This window comes from Gymnoscopelus microlampas (assembly GCF_963454915.1).
Source record: "Gymnoscopelus microlampas genome assembly, chromosome: 3".
Classification (NCBI taxonomy): Eukaryota; Metazoa; Chordata; class Actinopteri; order Myctophiformes; family Myctophidae; genus Gymnoscopelus; species Gymnoscopelus microlampas.
Genome location: NC_139940.1, coordinates 51,061,685 through 51,079,780, shown reverse-complemented (window position 1 = coordinate 51,079,780; position 18,096 = coordinate 51,061,685). Strand labels below are relative to the sequence as shown.

Sequence of the window (18,096 nt, the reverse complement as noted above, 5' to 3'; positions counted from 1 at the left end):
GTAGATTGAATGTCTGTCTTTCTCAGCACGGATTCATGTGTAGTTTTGTGTCAACATTGTCGACTGATGATCAGATGGAGGGTCAGAGGTCGTGTGACCTGGGCTGTATGGTTCTGCTCATTGAGAATCATTTGAGGCAGTGGTTCTCAAAGGACCCGCGTAACTCTGAGAGAACGGACCAAAACGTTTGGTTCCATCTGTACACTCTCGGAGTTACAGACCTGCAAGGGTCCATTTGGATCCCTTTCGGTCCGAGGAGCCCTGAGGGTCCCTGGGACCCTGACTTTGAGAACCACCGATTTGAGATTTTATGATTCCTATGTATGAAACGGGTTTTCACTCATTGCCAGAGTTTATTATTGTTTATTGTGGTTTATAATGTCGGAGATCGAACGTGTTGAAATCAGGTTTCTTCTGCAGAGGCTCACTTGTATGAGGAAATCAATTAATGTATATTTTGTTGTTTATACGTTGAAGTTGTTATTTCAGTATTTCAAGTGCCTTATCTGTAATGTGTGAGATACTCTTTCTCTCTCTCTATCTCTCCATCTCCATAAAGAGTCCTGATCAGTGTTATTTTGTATTTTTCTTTGTTTTAATGATGTCTGAGTATTGTTAAAAATATAACAATAATAATAATAATAATAATGATAATAATAATAGAAAAACAAACGTCATGAGTCACACAGCTGTTTGTCTGGTGTAATTATTTGTTTGTGTGGGGTCACATTGTGTGTTCACTACAGATACATTACATTAACCTGGTAAACCATCCCGGGCGTGTCACTTCGCAGACGCTGATCTTGGCTCTTCCACTTTTTGGTTTCTGCAAAACGCCCAGTCTGGTCTGCAGAAGACACATGACAATGGGAATACACGCGAACGGGACGGTTTACCAGGCTAACGTTACATCACACACAAGTATCTCTATAGTCTATACCAGGGGTCTTCAACGTTTTCAGGCCAAGGACCCCCCTAGCTGAGAGAGAGATGAAGCAGGGACCCCCTCTATATTGTATAAAAATTGTGTTTCACATGTAACTTTTTTTGTTTACTTGGTCTGCTCTCTTTCCTCTCTACACCAAACACCTCTTTGCCAAAAAATAGCCGATCTACAAGCTACAGAGCTTGTAGATCTGCTATTTTTGGCTAAAGTTCTCATCAGAATCGGGATGCTAGAGTTCAAGTGGTTAAGGTAAAAAGAAAAATCACATCACACAAAGATTTGGCGGACCCCCTGTAGTAACTCTGAGGACCCCCTACGGGTCCCGAACCCCCTGTTGAAGACCCCTGGTCTATACTATGGTCAACTCAGCTTCAACTTACATTGTCACATCACAGGTTTACGCTCAGGTGTAAAAGTGAAATTCGTTGTTGTGCAAGCTCCATCACTGCAGTTTCAAGAAAGCTGAAAAGAGATGGAGAAAGAATACAAAAACAGGTCAGATGTCAATATGAGCAGTGAGTGTGATAACTTGTAAATTATATAATAGGACAGGTACATAAGGTGCATGGTTTAACCATTTGAACCCTTGTGGTCCCCGTTATGGGGCAAACATTGGGAGAAGATGGTAGATTTACAAGTACTCGTGCTCTCTCCTCAGTCTCTTGTAGTTCGCGATCATTTCCAGTCTTGCTGATGTTGAGAGCGAGGTTTTTTGATTGATTGAATAGTCAGAAATGTAAACAGTAAGACATTAAGGCTAAAAAGGATAACACAAATAAGTCCTGGGGTCTTGTTTCCATTGTGGTCCTCCTATGTATTTCAATAGGCTCTATGCACATCAGCCATATTGGTAATGAATTGGGCCCCTTCCTTACTTCCTTCACAGGTGTTACCAATGATACTAATTAAGGCTCTGTTCCATTTAGTGTGGCATAGTGGTTGTCTTATTTTCAAGAACCTGCATAACTCTGAGAGTGTACAAATGGAACCAAATGGACCCGTACACACCCACCATAAAGGGCCATTTGGGAACCAAAATGGAGTGTTTCTAGTGAGCCGCCAACACGCATGATATCAGCACCCTGACCAGAATGGAACAGAGCCTTCATTAGTATCATTGGTAACACCTGTGAAGGAAGTAAGAAGAGGCTCAATTTCTTTCCAATATGGCTGCTGTGCATAGAACCTATTCATCAACATATAGAGTGTCAGAGGTCAAGTCAAGTCAAGTCAAATGTATTTATATAGCACATTTAAAAACAACAGCAGCTGACCCATGGTGCTTTCCAAAACTAAAAAACAGGTCAGAGTCCTGGTTTGACCTCGTCCCTGCAGGCAGTCTCATCGTGAACAATCTGGCCCACCACTGTTGTGTTGTCAGCATACTTCGTCATGATAACAGTACATCTCTGAGCACTTCTCTGGTACTGGTTTTGCTTTGGGACCCATGCAACTTTCTAACATTCTATGGACATGGACAAAATATGTAATTAGATTATAGTTACATTGTCATGGAAGCTTGATTACGTTTGTTTTTTATTGTGTCTTTAAAGAGCTGGTGCCATGTTTTTGCACTTTTTCTGTTTTTCATGTGTCTATAGACGGGTTTCCTGTTAGTAAACATGAGAGGAATATGACCGCGCAGAGGAGGGGGAAGCCTATGGGTGCGTTTGGAAATTACGCACCGGAGCACACTCGCCTATTAGTTTGTATTGGCCAGTGCGCTCACTGCCGCTCAGGGCTGTATTTTCGAACGCGCCTTTCACCCGGGCATGCGCAGATTGCGCATTCTGCTCTGTGATGACGTCGCGCGGAAATCCGTCTATGAGGTTGATAGAACTTCATTAAGCCCCCCGGTGGCGGTTTTATGGTGTTTTATGTCTTCTCTGACTATTTGGAGTTTCTTCCTGGAGGCTGAAACTTTGAGGGTCAAACGTGCCAATAGAGAAACAGCGCTTTAGTGACATAGTAAAAACATACCCTCCCCCTCATTATCATAGCACAACAGGTGTGGGCATGAGGAGGAGGAGGGACTAGGACAGGTGGGTGGTGCTAAGGTGGTGGAGGAGGTGCTAAGGTGAGAACCAGGTATACTTAATGAACTGGAGGCGTGTCCACATAAAAACATAATTTTAACAATTTCTGTACACTTTTTTGAAATAAATCTTCCTCCTAGTATAACCATAATACCTGATGATTATGTTTTACGGGGGGGGGGGTCACTGAAAATCACGGCACCCCGTCTTTAAGGAATGGCAATTTTCAACCTCTACCCCCAAAAGCTCAGCACTGCAGGACAGTCTGGGTTCACCTCAGCTGTTGAACTAAATCATCTGTAGTATTCAGATTAGATTACTGTTTTATTTGTAATCCAAGGGATTAAGTTGCTAAATGAAAAAATTGCCAACTACTTTACTTGAGTATTTCCAATACTTGTACTTCTACTCCACTACATCTCTGATCCAAATATTGTACTTTTACTCCACTACATTAATTTGAAAACTTTACTAGTTACTTTAGATTGTAATTGTTATTACAAAACATACATTGATTAACCACTTCAGCCCTATATACATTTTGGCCACCTGAAAATAGCCGATCACTGGCTACAGTTCAAGCGTTGACATTCAAAAGCTGTGTGCTGACAATGCACTTTTGGGACCCACTTATAAAATGTAAATCAATCCGTTTTAGGCCCCTTTAGAATCTAGTCTAGACATGATGCTTTATGGTTGTCACAACAACACAACTTGTGTTGTGACAACCATAAGCATCATGTCTGGATTTGGTTTCTCTCTTCTCATGATTGCGAGTCACAATCATGAGAAAAGAGAAACAAAATCCAGTGTCACATCTGTCTCAATCGTTCAGTTTTCTGCGCAGCTGTTGTTGACATTCCACATGTTACGCCGGCGTTGGTGACCTATCGACATCTGTGTCAGGTCGCTGCTGCAGCTCAGCGTTTCATTTATATATAATTTTCACATTTTCTGTTTATAATGACAAACTCAAATTACCAGGCACCAGGGTTGAAAGTAGTTCAAAAGCAATTAAATTGCCATTCCAGTCTTTTAGAACAACACGGCATGACGGCAACCTCTAGGGCCACAGTATTGTATGGGTCACCAATTTCTGTGTAATGCAAGAGGAAAATGTGGGTGGAGCCAAACCCTGGATCTCCCACATTAAACGTCATCAGTAAATTGCTGCTTTGTCCAATAGGAAGCTGTAAATCTCAGACACTTTTCTGCAGTGGGGGAAAGTAACTAAGTACATGTACTCAAGTATTGTACTTATAAGTACATATTTCAGGTACTTTTACTTTACTGGAGTATTTCCAATTTTCATTATTTTTTACTTCTCCACTATATCTCAAAGGCAAATATACTTTACTCGACCACTACAATTATTTGAAAACTTTATACTAGTTACTTTGTAGAAGCTCACAACCGTTTGTAGATCTGCCATTTTCAAAGCATTTATATACATTTGGAAACTTGTGAAATGGGAAATTCTGCTTTTACTTTCAGTACTTCAGTATATTTTAATGTGAATACTTTTGTACTTTTACTTGTAACAGAGTATTTCTACATTGTGGTATTGGTACTTTTACTTAAGTACAAAATGTGAGTACTTCTTCCACCACTGCTTTTCTGTGTTGTCCAACTTGTCCAATAGAAAGCAGAGGACTCAACTCACTGCGCCCGCCCATTGACAGCCTGACGCCATCTTGGATGCAAAAGGGGTTTAAACCGGAGGAGAAACAGGAAAGGGGGCCGTAAAAAGATGAATAAACAGCTTGATGTGTTGTGTTTTGAAACGTACATGCTGCTGTTAGGTTACTGGATTAATGGCGGTGGACCATTCCTGTGTGAAATAGAGAAATAAAGGAGCTGGACTGAGAGGGTTGACCCACAACTGTTAGCAACATGCTAGTTAGCACAGGAGTAGGAGGGGGTCTGGGGCTAGGATGAAGATAGCAAGGATAGGACGGTGACGTCAAACAATTGGAAGTGTGTGTACACACGCCATAGAGCACTGTCTGGTTCTCAACCTTTTCAGGCCCTGACCCCCCAAAAGAATCCTATTTGAACTGGAGACCCCCCCCCAAAATAATCCTATTTGAACTGGGGACCCCCCAAAATAATCATATTCGAACTGGGGACCCCCCAAAATAATCATATTCGAACTGAAGACCCCCGAAAATAATCATATTTGAACTGGGGACCTCCCACACTGACAAGCACTTGGAATGTAGGAGTTGAGGCATTACATTTAGTTTGACTCGTTTCCACAGATAAATATTGTGAAAATAGCAGATCTACAAGCTCAATGTGAGGCCTTGTTTTGATTGATTGATTGAATATTTTATTAGGCAAAAAATGTAAAACAACACATTTACCTTTAAAATACTTTGTCTAACAGGTCCGTTCATAAAAGTCCTTGCGGACTTGTTGTTGTGAGCTTGTATATCGTCTATTTTAATAGTTTTTGCCTCTTCCTAATATTATTTGGCCAATATGTGACATTTTTCTTTGTGTAGTTCATTGATTACTGTTGATGTAGTAATGATCTTCTTCCTTGCTTTCTTTTTTTTGGTATTAGAAGGGTTACTTAAATTATGACTTTACTGTCATCTGGGGAGACGTTACCCCCCCGCCCCCCCCCCCCCCAAATCGGGGAACCGTCATCCTCATCTTTCAAATCGGGAAACCTTCATCCTCATCTTTCCCTCACAACCACCTGTAGATTGTCCCGTTTAACTCCAGCTACAGAGAGCCAGCCTTCCTCACCAGCTTGTTCAGTTTGATGTTACCTCCCCCCAACAGACCACTCAAACTTTCATTTCAAGGACCCCCTGTTTGGTATGCAGAGTGTACACATGGACCTGTAAGGGTCCATGTGGTTCCATCTTTCTGTACACTTTCAGAGTTACAGACCTTTATTGCATGCATTTGGTTCTCAAAGCAGCACTATGTAACTTCCCTCCTCTACCTCGGATTTTAACCTGGTTTCCTGCGCAAGTGCTGGGATCCTGTGTCTAAGTGAGAAATTACCTTTGACACCATCTAAATGTCTCAATAGAAGAGCAGGGAGACAAAATACGACCACCCCAATTGTATAAGTTATATTGTATTAACACACTCTACCATGCAGATTGGACAAAATGGCTTTTTAATCATAAAAAAAAAGATACATAGTGAGGCTTTAACGATCAATAATTTAGCCACTTTGAGAACCACAGCATTAGACTGTTCTATCATATCTACTGATTTGACATTATACCAGCTTATTGTTTACTTGTTGACCATATGCCACTACTCATGTAAGTCGCTCTGGATAAGAGAGTCTGCTAAATGCCTAAATTGTAATTTGTAAGTAGAGTACACAGGACAAGGTGTAAAAGTTAAAGTAATGTGAAAGTTATTATGTGGTGGTAGTTCTATAGACCTACATGTAAACATATAGAGACTACATTTTACAGTGAATCTCTCTCACTAACTAATTATAATAATAATATATTATTATAATATTATTATTTATTATTATTTTATTATTATTTATTATGTATTATTATTATTATTATTATTATTATTATTATTATTTAATTAAGCCTCAATATGTTATTCTAAAATTAAGCCTTAATATTATTATTATTAAGGCTTAATTTTAAAATAACATATTGAGGCTTAATTAAATAAAAACATATTCATATGTTGCACAGCCCTTTCATTTTCACTTTCAAAAATGAACATTTGCCAGAAAAAATAAAAGAACAAAACTGTCTTTATGTTAAAGGGTAAGACCACTTTGGTAGAGGTTTGGGTTGTGTAGTTACCTTGCCATGATGTAACTCCAAAGGTGGGCAAGAAATCAAAAATAATTGCTCCATTGATTAGAAATTGATAATTCAAAATATGCTCCTCATTGACTTACATTGTATGGTAAAACAGCTCTCAAAGTCACTCTTTTAGCCCATAAATGAACCCAAACATAGCTGATTCAGACAATATAGAACATCACCAAACCCAGTACTGTTTGTTTTTTTAATAAAAATGTCAACTTCCTGTTGATTTTACTATTTGAAGATCTGGATCCGGATCCGCGGATCCAGTCCAGGTTTTCTACTTACAAAATCAACAGGAAGTTGACATTTTTATTTAAAAAAAAAACAGTACTGGGTTTGGTGATGTTCTATATTGTCTGAATCAACTTTATTTGCATTCGTTTACGTGCTAAAAGAGTGACTTTGAGAGCTGTTTTAACGTACAATGTAAGTCAATGAGGAGCATATTTTGAATTATCAATTTCTAATCAATGGAGCAATTATTTTTGATTTCTTGCCCACCTTTGAAGTTACATCATGGCAAGGCAACTACACAACCCAAACCTCTACCAAAGTGGTCTTGCCCTTTAACAGACCTTATTTTGTTCATAAAAAACCCAAGGATGATAAAAAGAAGAAGAAGCTAACAACATGGTTTTATGACTATGATAATAATAATAATATTACATTATTAAATAATGCAATTTAATGTAATAAGCACCATTGCGACACTTCCGCTTGACGGACGTTTGGGTTGCCATGTCCACTTATTATAAGCGACTTTGGGCTTGTTTTTCTGTAAAGTTGCTTGTAATTGGTTAGTTGCAGGTTGCGGTTTGTTGGCCTTGTTTCTAAAGTGTACTAGCTTATTTTTTTTATTTTTTTTCAAAAAGCCAAAGTTCATACAGGTTTAAAGTGCTCATGTGGCCTAATAGTCGTTTCTTTTGGGCTTGTTTTCCTACACCTGGTCGCTTATTCCTCTCACTAAACATGGCAACACTGGCTGGCTGTGACGTCGGCGTCGCATCCTTCGCTGGAGGAAACATTTCCCGCAGCTGAACTATTTGTTTTGTTTATGTTGTTCGGGTCAGACATGTCGTCCACAAACCCAGGTAAACCACTGTTAATATCATTTATCAGAGTTATAAAGCACGCCGTCAACATTTAAAGACACCGTTCCTCTGTTTGAAGAATGGCAGTTTGTTTTTGTTGTAGTTTAAACAATGCGTGACATTAAAAAACTACAGATAGCGTGACAGCTACCAGAGGAGCTAAGCTAACGTCATCTTAACCTTTTAACATTTGACATATTGATGTTGACGTCTATTTTAATCTGATCATCTTTACTCTCACTACTTTATGTCTAAAGTAGACTGTTTGTATTGTCAGATAGGTTGTATGGTCCAGGAGTCCATGGCTGTCTCTACTATAGGTATAGATACAGTGGTGGAAAAAGTACTCAAGTAAAAGTATCAATACCTCAATGTAGAAAAACTCTGTTACAAGTCCAGATTTCAACATTTACTTGAGTAAGAGTACAAAAGTATTGGTATCAAAATGTACTTAAAAGTACCGAAAGTAAAAGTACTCATGCAGAATGTCTCATTTCACAAGTGTTCAAAAAGTATACAAATCTTTTGAAAATAGCAGATCTACAAGCTCACAAGCTTTATAACATTTCCCTCTGAGATGTAGTGGACTAGAAGTAAAAGTACTGAAAATTGGAAATACTCCAGTAAAGCAAAAATACCTCAAATCTGTAATTAAGTGCAGTACTTGAATACATGTACAAGTTGCTTTACACCACTGATAGATAGAGATAATAGTGTTATTTAACTCATTTCTTGTATGTATATCTTATGTTTACTTGTAAGTGTAATAAGGGGGAAGTTTAACTATCAATCCGTCTGCTGGAATTCCCCTCAAGGACCCCTGGGGGTCCCTGAGGGTCCCTCCTGGAGACCACATTGCGAACCAGTGCATTTGACAACACTACAACACTATACAGTGAACTCTTATTCCTTAACCCTAAGACCGGTAACAATCTGTGTAACCACTCTATCCATATTTTATACTCTAGCTATTCAAAAATAGCAGATCTGCAAGCTCATAGCGTTCGCTATGAGCTTGCAGATCTGCAATTGTTTTTAAAATCGTGGACAATTTTTGCAAATCATTATATACATGTTTTAAAGCGAACATTTTTAACACCGATCTGTGCTTCTCGGGGGTCCCTGGAACAACATATTTTGAGATGGGGGTCCATGGCCAAATACATATCATTTTGACATGGAAAAAGTTTGAGAACCACTGATATTATAGCAACATACGTTTTTATAGAACATTTTTTAGAAGACATTCGTAGAATCCACCAGAAGCAAAGATTTGAGTTACAAATGTTTGCCTTAAAGGTAGGATAAGTGATATTTTTGGGTTAAAACAAAAAGTATTTTGTTAAAAGGTTCAAGCACTATATTCTGATAGTAATCATTGCTATAGAGTGTTTTTTCAGTAACACGAGTCTCCCCGTCTCTCCAGCTCTTTAATAAACATAAAATACATTTTCCGGTAGGTGTCAAAATCTCAGCCAATCAGGAGAAAGTACCCATTTTTAAGCTTCATTTTTATAGTGTTCCAGTTCAAATTTTGCCTGCTCATTTCTTAGTGTCATCACTTCCAATTTCACTTGTTTAATCTATATCCTGATTGAGTTCTCTATCCTGATTGGATAAAATTGGAAATTAAACTAAAACTGAAACAAAAATGCATTTTCTGTTTTATAAAGAGCTGGAGAGACAAGGAGACTCCTTTTACTGAACAAACACTCTATAGCAATGAGTACTATCAGAATATAGAGCTATTTAACACTTATTTTAACCAAAGAAAATCACTTACCCTACCTTTAAAAAAAAAATATATATATATTCAAAGATTTGCACAAATTATTTTGTTTATTTTTCAGAAATAGCAGATCTACAAGCTCGTAGCGCGGCACTCAGTGCTGTGCTATGAGCTTGTATATCTGCTATTTTTGAATAGACAAACAAATCTAAAAATGACACAGATTCTTTCACGGTCTAAATGGGTTAAGTCTTAATTGAACTCTCACCTAATAAGGGTCTATTGCTGGCTCCATTTGTTCAATCAAAACTTTTGACTGTAGCTGCTGGAACAATATGCATAGTGAGGTTTTAACAGGCTTTTTGGATTTGAGATGATATGATATGATACAGCACTGGTTCTTAAAGTCTGGGAAGCCCCGGGGGTCCCTGAGGGGGTGCCAGGGGGTCCCCAGCTAAATGAGAAACAGTTTAAAGTGACTTATAAGCCCTGTTTTATTTTTCCCCTATTCAAAAATAGCCTTTCTGCAAGCTCACAACGAGCGTGTAGAATAGATCAGCTATAAAAAAAAAAAACATTTGTTGAAGATTGACAAATCTTCTCTTAAAGGTTCTATGACATTCATTTTCACTTTTTTAATTTTTTATGTTTTTTGGGGGGCTTTATGACCTCAATTACACCCACAAAATCTTAACTTTGAACATTCAGTGGATTTTCTGTGGTCTGGGGTTTTCTGAATAATTAGGCTGAAAAGTAATCTGAGCTTGGCCCTTCGACAGTGAGGTCACTGTCGATTAATCCCGCCCACTCTCCTCCTCGCCCCTCCCCTCCCCTATCCTTTCCTTTCGGGGGGGGGGGGGGGGGGGCGGAGCAGAGGCGATGATTGACAGGCAAAATCCCTCACCAGCGACACCCGCAGGCAAAGATTTCTTTTTTCATTGCAGTTGAAAAGACTTTAGAAATGTGAGAGAAAAACACCTGCCATGGATCAATGGAGTGGATTTTTTTGTTAAAACTTTCTATACACGTTTGAAGGACCATGACAAAGACTTTTAATGAGTGGTAAAACTGAACGTCATGAAACCTTTAAGGGGGGTCCCTGAAACAAAATCTCTTCAGATGTGGGTGCGTCCTTTAATTTGGGGGTCCTCCTGCCCCTGACATGAAAGTGTTTGAAAGAGAACCACTGTGATATCGTTGCTGTCGGACAGAAAACTCATATCGCCATATTTTAACTTTCTTGTTTGTTTGTTTTTCGTCATAAATAATACTACAGTACATACACGCAAGAAATTGCAGATCTACAAACTCAAAATGCGACGTGTTGAGCTTGTACGTGTGCTATTTTTGCTTCTTTTCTTTTAATAGGCTCTATGCACAGCAGCCATATTGGGAATGTATTGGGCCCCTTCCTTATTTCCTTCACAGGTGTTACCAATGATACTAATTAAGGCTCTGTTCCATTTAGTGTGGCATAGTGGTTGTCTTATTTTCAAGGACCCCCATAACTCTGAGAGTGTACAAATGGAACCAAATGGACCCTTACGGGTCCATTTGGTTCCATTTGTACACTCTCAAGAGTTACACACCCACCATAAGGGGCCATTCGGGAACCAAAATGGAGTGTTTCTAGTGAGCCAACATGCACGATATCAGCACCCTGACCAGAATGGAACAGAGCCTTCATTAGTATCATTGGTAACACCTGTGAAGGAAGTAAGAAGAGGCCCAATTTCTTTCCAATATGGCTGCTGTGCATAGAGCCTATTGAATGCTGAAAGGTTATCCGGGTCAATCCGGGAACGCATCTGTGTCATTTTAGATTTTAGTTATAACCATTATTTTATACTTTGGCTATTCAAAAATAGCAGATATGAGCTTGATCTGACATTTTTGCAAATCTATTGAATATATACATATTTTTTTATTTAAAGCAAACATTTTTAACTCAAATCTTTGCTTCTGGGGGGTCCCTGGAACAAAACATTTTGAGATGTGGGTCCGCAACCAAATACATATCATGTTGGGGGTCCTTGACAATGAAAAAGTTTGAACGCCACTGATATAGCAACATAGGTTTAGGATTTAGAAGACATTTTTAGATGCGTTTCCGCATTGAATGGGTTAAAAACATATCAGGTTTCCACCCAACAGCAACGATATATGTTGAACAGAATTATTGGTGGTTGTTGATTGGTTCTCCAGTGGTTCTTTGGGAGGGGCTGAGGTGCACTGCTGTCCCAGTATCCAGCTTAGTTGTTTTAGACTCTAAAATGCTTCTAATGTAGCACCATTTGACAGGGCTCTATAGCAGTGGATCTCAAAGTGGGCACCGGGGGGGGGGGGGCCCAGGGGTCCTTCAGGGGCTTCCAGGGCGTCCCCAGAAAAACGAGGAACAGTTTAATGTCATTGTCATTTCGAGAATGTATAAGAAAAGACTATTGAGCTCATAGGTTTCACTCTCTCTCCACCAACAGAAGACGATTGTGACCTCTAAAACTAAATCTTATATTTTAGGGGGGTCCCTGGAACAAAATCTTTTCAAATAGGCGTCCGTGAACTAGTACGTATCAGTTTGGGGGTCCTTGTTGACGCGAAAAACGTTTGCGAACCACTGCTATAGTACCGTTGCCGTGCAAAGAACCTGTTAAGCCCCTGTATGGTTGTTTAGAAGTTATTTAGAGGTTTATGAGCCAAGTAATCACTTTTAGTGCTATTTTTCCACACCATTAGTGTGTGTGTGTGTGTGTGTGTGTGTGTGTGTGTGTGTGTGTGTGTGTGTGTGTGTGTGTGTGTGTGTGTGTGTGTGTGTGTGTGTGTGTGTGTGTGTGTGTGTGTGTGTGTGTGTGTGTGTACACTAAAGGCTCCTTTTAACTGGCAGTCTTGAAATGTGTCTTTTTTCATGGTCCTCTGTCAGTTTAAAACAGGGGTCTTCAATAGGGGGTCCTCAGAGCTACTACAGGGGGGGGGCACCAAAGTTTTGTGTGGTTTTTAACCACTTGAACCCTAGAATCCCTATTCCGAGGAGAACTTTAAGCCGAAAATTCTCGGAATTCTTGGAAAAGAGATTTGGTGTAGAGGGAAAAAAGCGCAGACCAAGTACAGAGCCAAAGGTCAAGTTTGCTAAGTATTGACGGTTTAAGTGGTTAAATGTCTGAAAACACACAATAACATGAATCCAACACGCACTGACAGTGCTGTCCATGAAGTCTATGAAGCTATCTATGAAAAAGTTTAATCTGCAACACAATGTTATACAATATGTAGTGGGGGGGTCCCTGCTTCATCTTTCTCTCAGCTAGGGGGTCCTTGGGCTGAAAAACATTGAACCCCTGGTTTAAAATATTGATGAACATGATAATCTTCTTTGATATTCAACCTATACTGCTCCACTACAGCTCACATTATGTATGCTGTCAGCCCTCAGCACAGTTAAACCCTATATACTTAGTTGACCGGGGTCCCCCAGGGGGTCTGTACTTGGTCCACTCCTTTCCCCCCCCCCCTTCTACACCAAATCTCTTTGCCGTGCAACGTGCTGTAAGCTTGTGGTTCTGGCTTGTGTTAAGGCTGTAATGTCCTGCTGCGCGAGAGACGGCACACTTCTTTCTACCACTCTTCAATGACAGCATAGGGAGATATTGGGATTTGGAGCTACAGGCAGTACTACCTGTTAACCAGTAGGTGTCCTACCCGACAGACACCAAGGTCTAAATCTCTCAATGGAAGAGTTAGAGTATCGAGACCTCCAACCACTGCGCATGTACTAGTTCTATTGTATTAGCAGACTCCACTATACAGATTGGTTGAAATAACCTTTTATTCATTAAAATAAGTCCCACATCGCAGCTTTAAACAATTTACTTGTGGTTCCGTTAACCCTACAGTATATACTTAGTTGACCAGAGTCCCCCAGGGTTCTATGCTAGGCCCCCCTCTTTTTTCCCCCCTTTTACACCAAACTTCACCAAAGCTCACAACACGTCACAAATGCATGCAACACGTTGTTAGCTTGTACTTTGGCTATTTTCACTGCACAACACCAACACGATGTGTGTGTGTATACATTAAGCATATAGGCCAAGGCTATTTCTGAGACTATAATGTCATGCCCAAAATAGGGATGCAAGGGTTAAATGGGGTTAAACTGTTTACACTTTACACACCACGACACACTATTACTTAACTTCTTCTCAGTGCTCTTGTATTTACTAATAAGGTTATAACCTTGTTCTTTATCAGCACATATCTCGTTCTGTGTTTGTTTTTATTTTAGCTGTAAGTGTAATGGTTGCATAAACATGGTGTCGGGGCTTTAATTTGTTCCCTTTTGTGTGTTTTGTGTTATTAGATCTGCCAGATGCTAATCTGGGTTTGGGAGCCAGTGGAACGCAAGCGACTGCTGGGGCCGTGGTGCCCAAAGGGAACAACAAGAGACGAGCTGCGTGAGTCTGAGTGTTTTGAGTGTTAAATTGACTGTAATTTTAACCACCTAAACCGTATTATGGTTGACGGGAGTCCCTCGGGGCTTTGGAAAGAGCTTTGGAGCTTGTGGATCTGCTATTTTCTGCGCAAGTTTTTTCCCCAAATATGGATGCTGGGGTTTAAGTGGTTAAAGGGAGTATGTGATATATTTTGTTGAAATAGGGGTTAAATAGCTCTGTTCTGATAGTAGTCATTGCTTTATAGTAGAGTATTTTTTCTGTAACAGGGGTCTCCCCATCTGTCCAGCTCTTTAATAAACCAAAAATACGTGTTCAGGTTGCGGTAACAATTTTATCCAATCAGAAGAGAGAACATAATACAGGATACAGGATAAACAAGTGAAATTGGAAGACATGGAAAGTGGAACATTATTAAATTGAATCTGACAAATGATCTTTGTGGGGTTCTCTCTCCTCATTGGATAAAATAGGTTGTATGCTCTGTTAAAAGAGCTGGAATTAAGGTGGCGAGACCCCCTGTTACTGAACAAACACTCTATATAGCTATGACAGGCTTTACAAAATCAGGATCAGCATTTGTAAGGCCCGAACATCTGGCATGGATCGGGCTGATAATACTCATAACGGTACACTGTTGTCATCTCTCTTACAGGCCTGATTTTGATGATGATGATGACGACGACGAAGGCAACAAACTGTTCAGGTGTGTACATTTTGTCCTGAGTGTCCTGAAACTTTGTCATCTTCCTGTTTGTAACCACGGACCTGAGAAACAACATGCACTATCAGAGACATGTCTGTTTTGTCATGTCAGTGGTTCCCAAACTTTTTAGCTCGAGAACCCAAAAAAATGGGACCCAAACTAGTGAAAATAGCCGATCTACAAGCTTGTAGATCTGCTATTTTCACTATTTCTTAAAAGGGCTTTTTCTTTTCTAATCATGACATTTCTTTGATTGATGTATTTATTTATGAAATTCTTTAGAAAAATGTTTGAATTTGTTTTTAATTTAATGATTTTGTATTTTATTTTAGAAAATCAAAAAAAAAAATTAAAAACAAAATCTAGGAAAAAAAAACATTCAGGGATATTTATACCCACAAATGGGTCCCGATCCGGTGTTTGGGAAACACTGTGTTGGGCTATGTTCAGACTGGCAGCCCAAATCAGATTCTTTTGTCCTATCCAGATTGGAATCAGGTTGGTTTTGTCGAGGCTGAACAGCAGCAAAAAACACATGGAAACAGATTTTTTTGTGATTCCGATTTGAACCACATTCCTATGTGGTTTGAAATGTGATTCAAATCAAATTTCTAAATCTCAGTCTGTCCAGACTGAGTCTAATGTCTCAGTCTGGACACTCACACACTGAAACCTGTCTCCAAAAATAGTTGATCTATAAGCTCACAAACTCACATCTTGTGTGCTTATAGATAGGCTATTAGTATATTTATATACTTACAGTATTAGTATAAGTCAAACATAACTTACGCCTATGTCGTTACCACAGCAACCATTGCAGATAGGTCAGTGATGTCTGAATACACAAATTCGATCTGATCTCTTGCAAATAACAGTGTGGACAGTCAGAGATAAAGATGAGATTTGAGAAACAAATCAGATTTGCCTGCAGTGTGAGCAACGCCTTAAGTAGGAACAGGTATTGTTAGGATTCGTCTTGGAAGCGAACACAATTTAACCACGTGGACCCCTAGTGTCCCTGTTCTTGGGTGAACGTTCGCCGAAAATAGCCGATCTACAAGCTCACAGCGCGTGGATCGGCTATTTTTGGAGAAGAGATGAGGTGTAGAGGCAAACTAGTATAAAGCCATGGGGGACCCCGGTCAGCTACTACAGTATGTCACCTTGCTAAAATAATGGCCTATGTAATTTTCTCAGGTTAAAAGAACAAAATGAAACAAATGCAGACATATGATATTTCTTAATCATTTCACCCAAAAGGTTTACAACGATATATGACTATTGACTTATAATTAACGCTGTCCGTCAATTATGTAACATAAGAGGATTAAATTACTTTTTAATTTGACAATTAATGTTTTGACTTAGGCAATTGTAAACCTGACTTACTGTAGGCCAAATTATTTCTGCAGTAAGTAGCCTCGGAAACCCATGCATTTTTTTTTTGTTTCAAAAGAAAAAAAGCCTGGGAGAACCTTGCAGGAACGCTGGTCTTAGGACCTTGTTATCTCCTAACCAATCAGAGTGCTCCAAACCCAGGCGCTGGAATCCAGCGCCTGGGTTTGGCTCCGCCCTTCAAGACCATCGATTGGGCTCGTTCTTTCAGTCTAGGAGTAAGTGACTTACTTAGGCAATTCGTTTCTGCCTATGTCACATTGTCTTGTGACTTACGCAAAATAAAATGGCGTAAGTCATACTCTTGACATAGGCCATTAAACTACTGAGGTGGGAACAGCATTATCTTCAATAAATAAGGATATAGGCAACTTTGCTAGAGGTGGCCAGTGTCATGAAGAGATGATTTAGGCAAAAAAGAAAGAAAAATCCTCAAAAATGTTCTTATGCCATTATTTTAGGAAGGTTTAAGTGGTTAAAAATGTGACTCAACATGTTGTTCTCGTTGTGTATCATCATAGATGATGTCTCCATTTACCAATTCACGTTTTGAATTGAATACTGTATGTGCGAATCATGAAACAAAATGCCATGTGTTAGTGGTATAAACCATTGGTTCTCAAAGTGGGGTCCGGGGACCCCCATGGGTTCTTGGGAGGGTTCCAGGGGATATTCAAAAATAGCAGATTTACAAGCTCACAGCGCATCACTTCGTGCCGCACTGTGAGCTTGTACATCTGCTATTTTAGATTATTTTTGAAAAATCATTTGAAAAATTTTGAAAATAATTTGATTTACAAATCTTCTCTTGTGGGAGTCCCTGGCACAAGACATTTTCAGATGGGGGTCCAAGGCCAAATATATATCAATTTGGGGGTCCTTGACATGAAAAGGTTTGAGAAACACTGGTATAAACAGCCGGCAGGATGTAGACGAGGGTTTCTATCGTCTCCTTTGCAAAAATAGAATGTTGTGATTAGTCAAGCTGACAAGCTGACGGCATCCCTGTGTGTTCAGGTGTGATGATGAAGGAGGAGGCGGCGATAAGGAACGCTTCGCCAGGTAAGTGTGTGTGTGGGTGGATGGGTGTGCGCATATGGGTGTGTGCGTGAGTGTGCGTACATGTATTACTACTTGTGAGGGCAAAATGTCCCCACAACTATTGAAGAATTTGATAAATAGACATGGTGTGGACAATTTGTGTACAAAAGAAAGTTTTTTTTATGGTTAAAAGGTTAGGCTTCAAATTAGGAAAATATTTAGGTTAGGGATTTAGAGGTCAGGTTTAGTGGGGTTGGAGTTATGCCTGATAGCAGATCTACAAGCTCAGAATGCATTGCACTGCGACACATTGTGAGCTTGCAGTTTGGCTATTTTTGGTTCACAACTGTCAGGCTTTAGGGTTAAGAAAGAATTTGTATGAATTAAATATGAAGAATGATCAGTGAAAAAAGAAAGGTCCAAGGTCCTGAAAAGGAGTTCAGAAGTTCATACTCACTCACTGGACTGGTTTGAAGATGGGGATGAGAACTGAGGAGGAGTTAAGAATTCAGAATCTTGACAGTGAAATAGAAATGGTAATTCTGTACTCTGTCTGATGACCTTATGTCCTGTAACTGTTGGCCCAAACAGCCTGTGTATTATTAGTGCAAGTGAGTTTATGTTCTGTTTGTCACGTACTTGGTGTCTCAGAAGTCACATAGACTGTCTGAGTTTTCTTTGCAGCTGGCAGAGGACCTTGATGTAACTATTTCTAATCATCCTTTTTGTCACCTTTTTTGGCAATCTACGCTCGCTCTTGCAAGGGCCTAGTTCAGTTGCATATGTCCTTCTCTGACCACAAACGGTTCATGTCCTGAATGGTTCATGTCTGTGAAGACTACGGGAAAGAGACGAAGGAGAAAACTGCTAAATCAGCTGGGGGCAGTGTGTGGATGGG

The 18,096-nt window shown here is 39.7% G+C and overlaps 1 protein-coding gene across 4 annotated transcripts in view; it reads left to right on the top strand.

Moving 5' to 3' along the window:
• Positions 1-7,820: 7,820 nt before the first annotated feature.
• arnt (aryl hydrocarbon receptor nuclear translocator) overlaps positions 7,821-18,096 on the top strand; it is a 30,170-nt gene continuing 19,894 nt past the window's right edge. For all 4 annotated transcript variants that reach the window (XM_084053811.1, XM_084053809.1, XM_084053810.1 and 1 more), the window contains exons 1-4: positions 7,821-7,885; positions 13,966-14,059; positions 14,712-14,762; positions 17,175-17,219. In XM_084053811.1, coding sequence (XP_083909937.1) covers positions 7,849-7,885; positions 13,966-14,059; positions 14,712-14,762; positions 17,175-17,219 — 227 coding nt within the window. In that variant the 5' untranslated portion in view covers positions 7,821-7,848. The remainder of the gene's footprint in view (positions 7,886-13,965; positions 14,060-14,711; positions 14,763-17,174; positions 17,220-18,096) is intronic.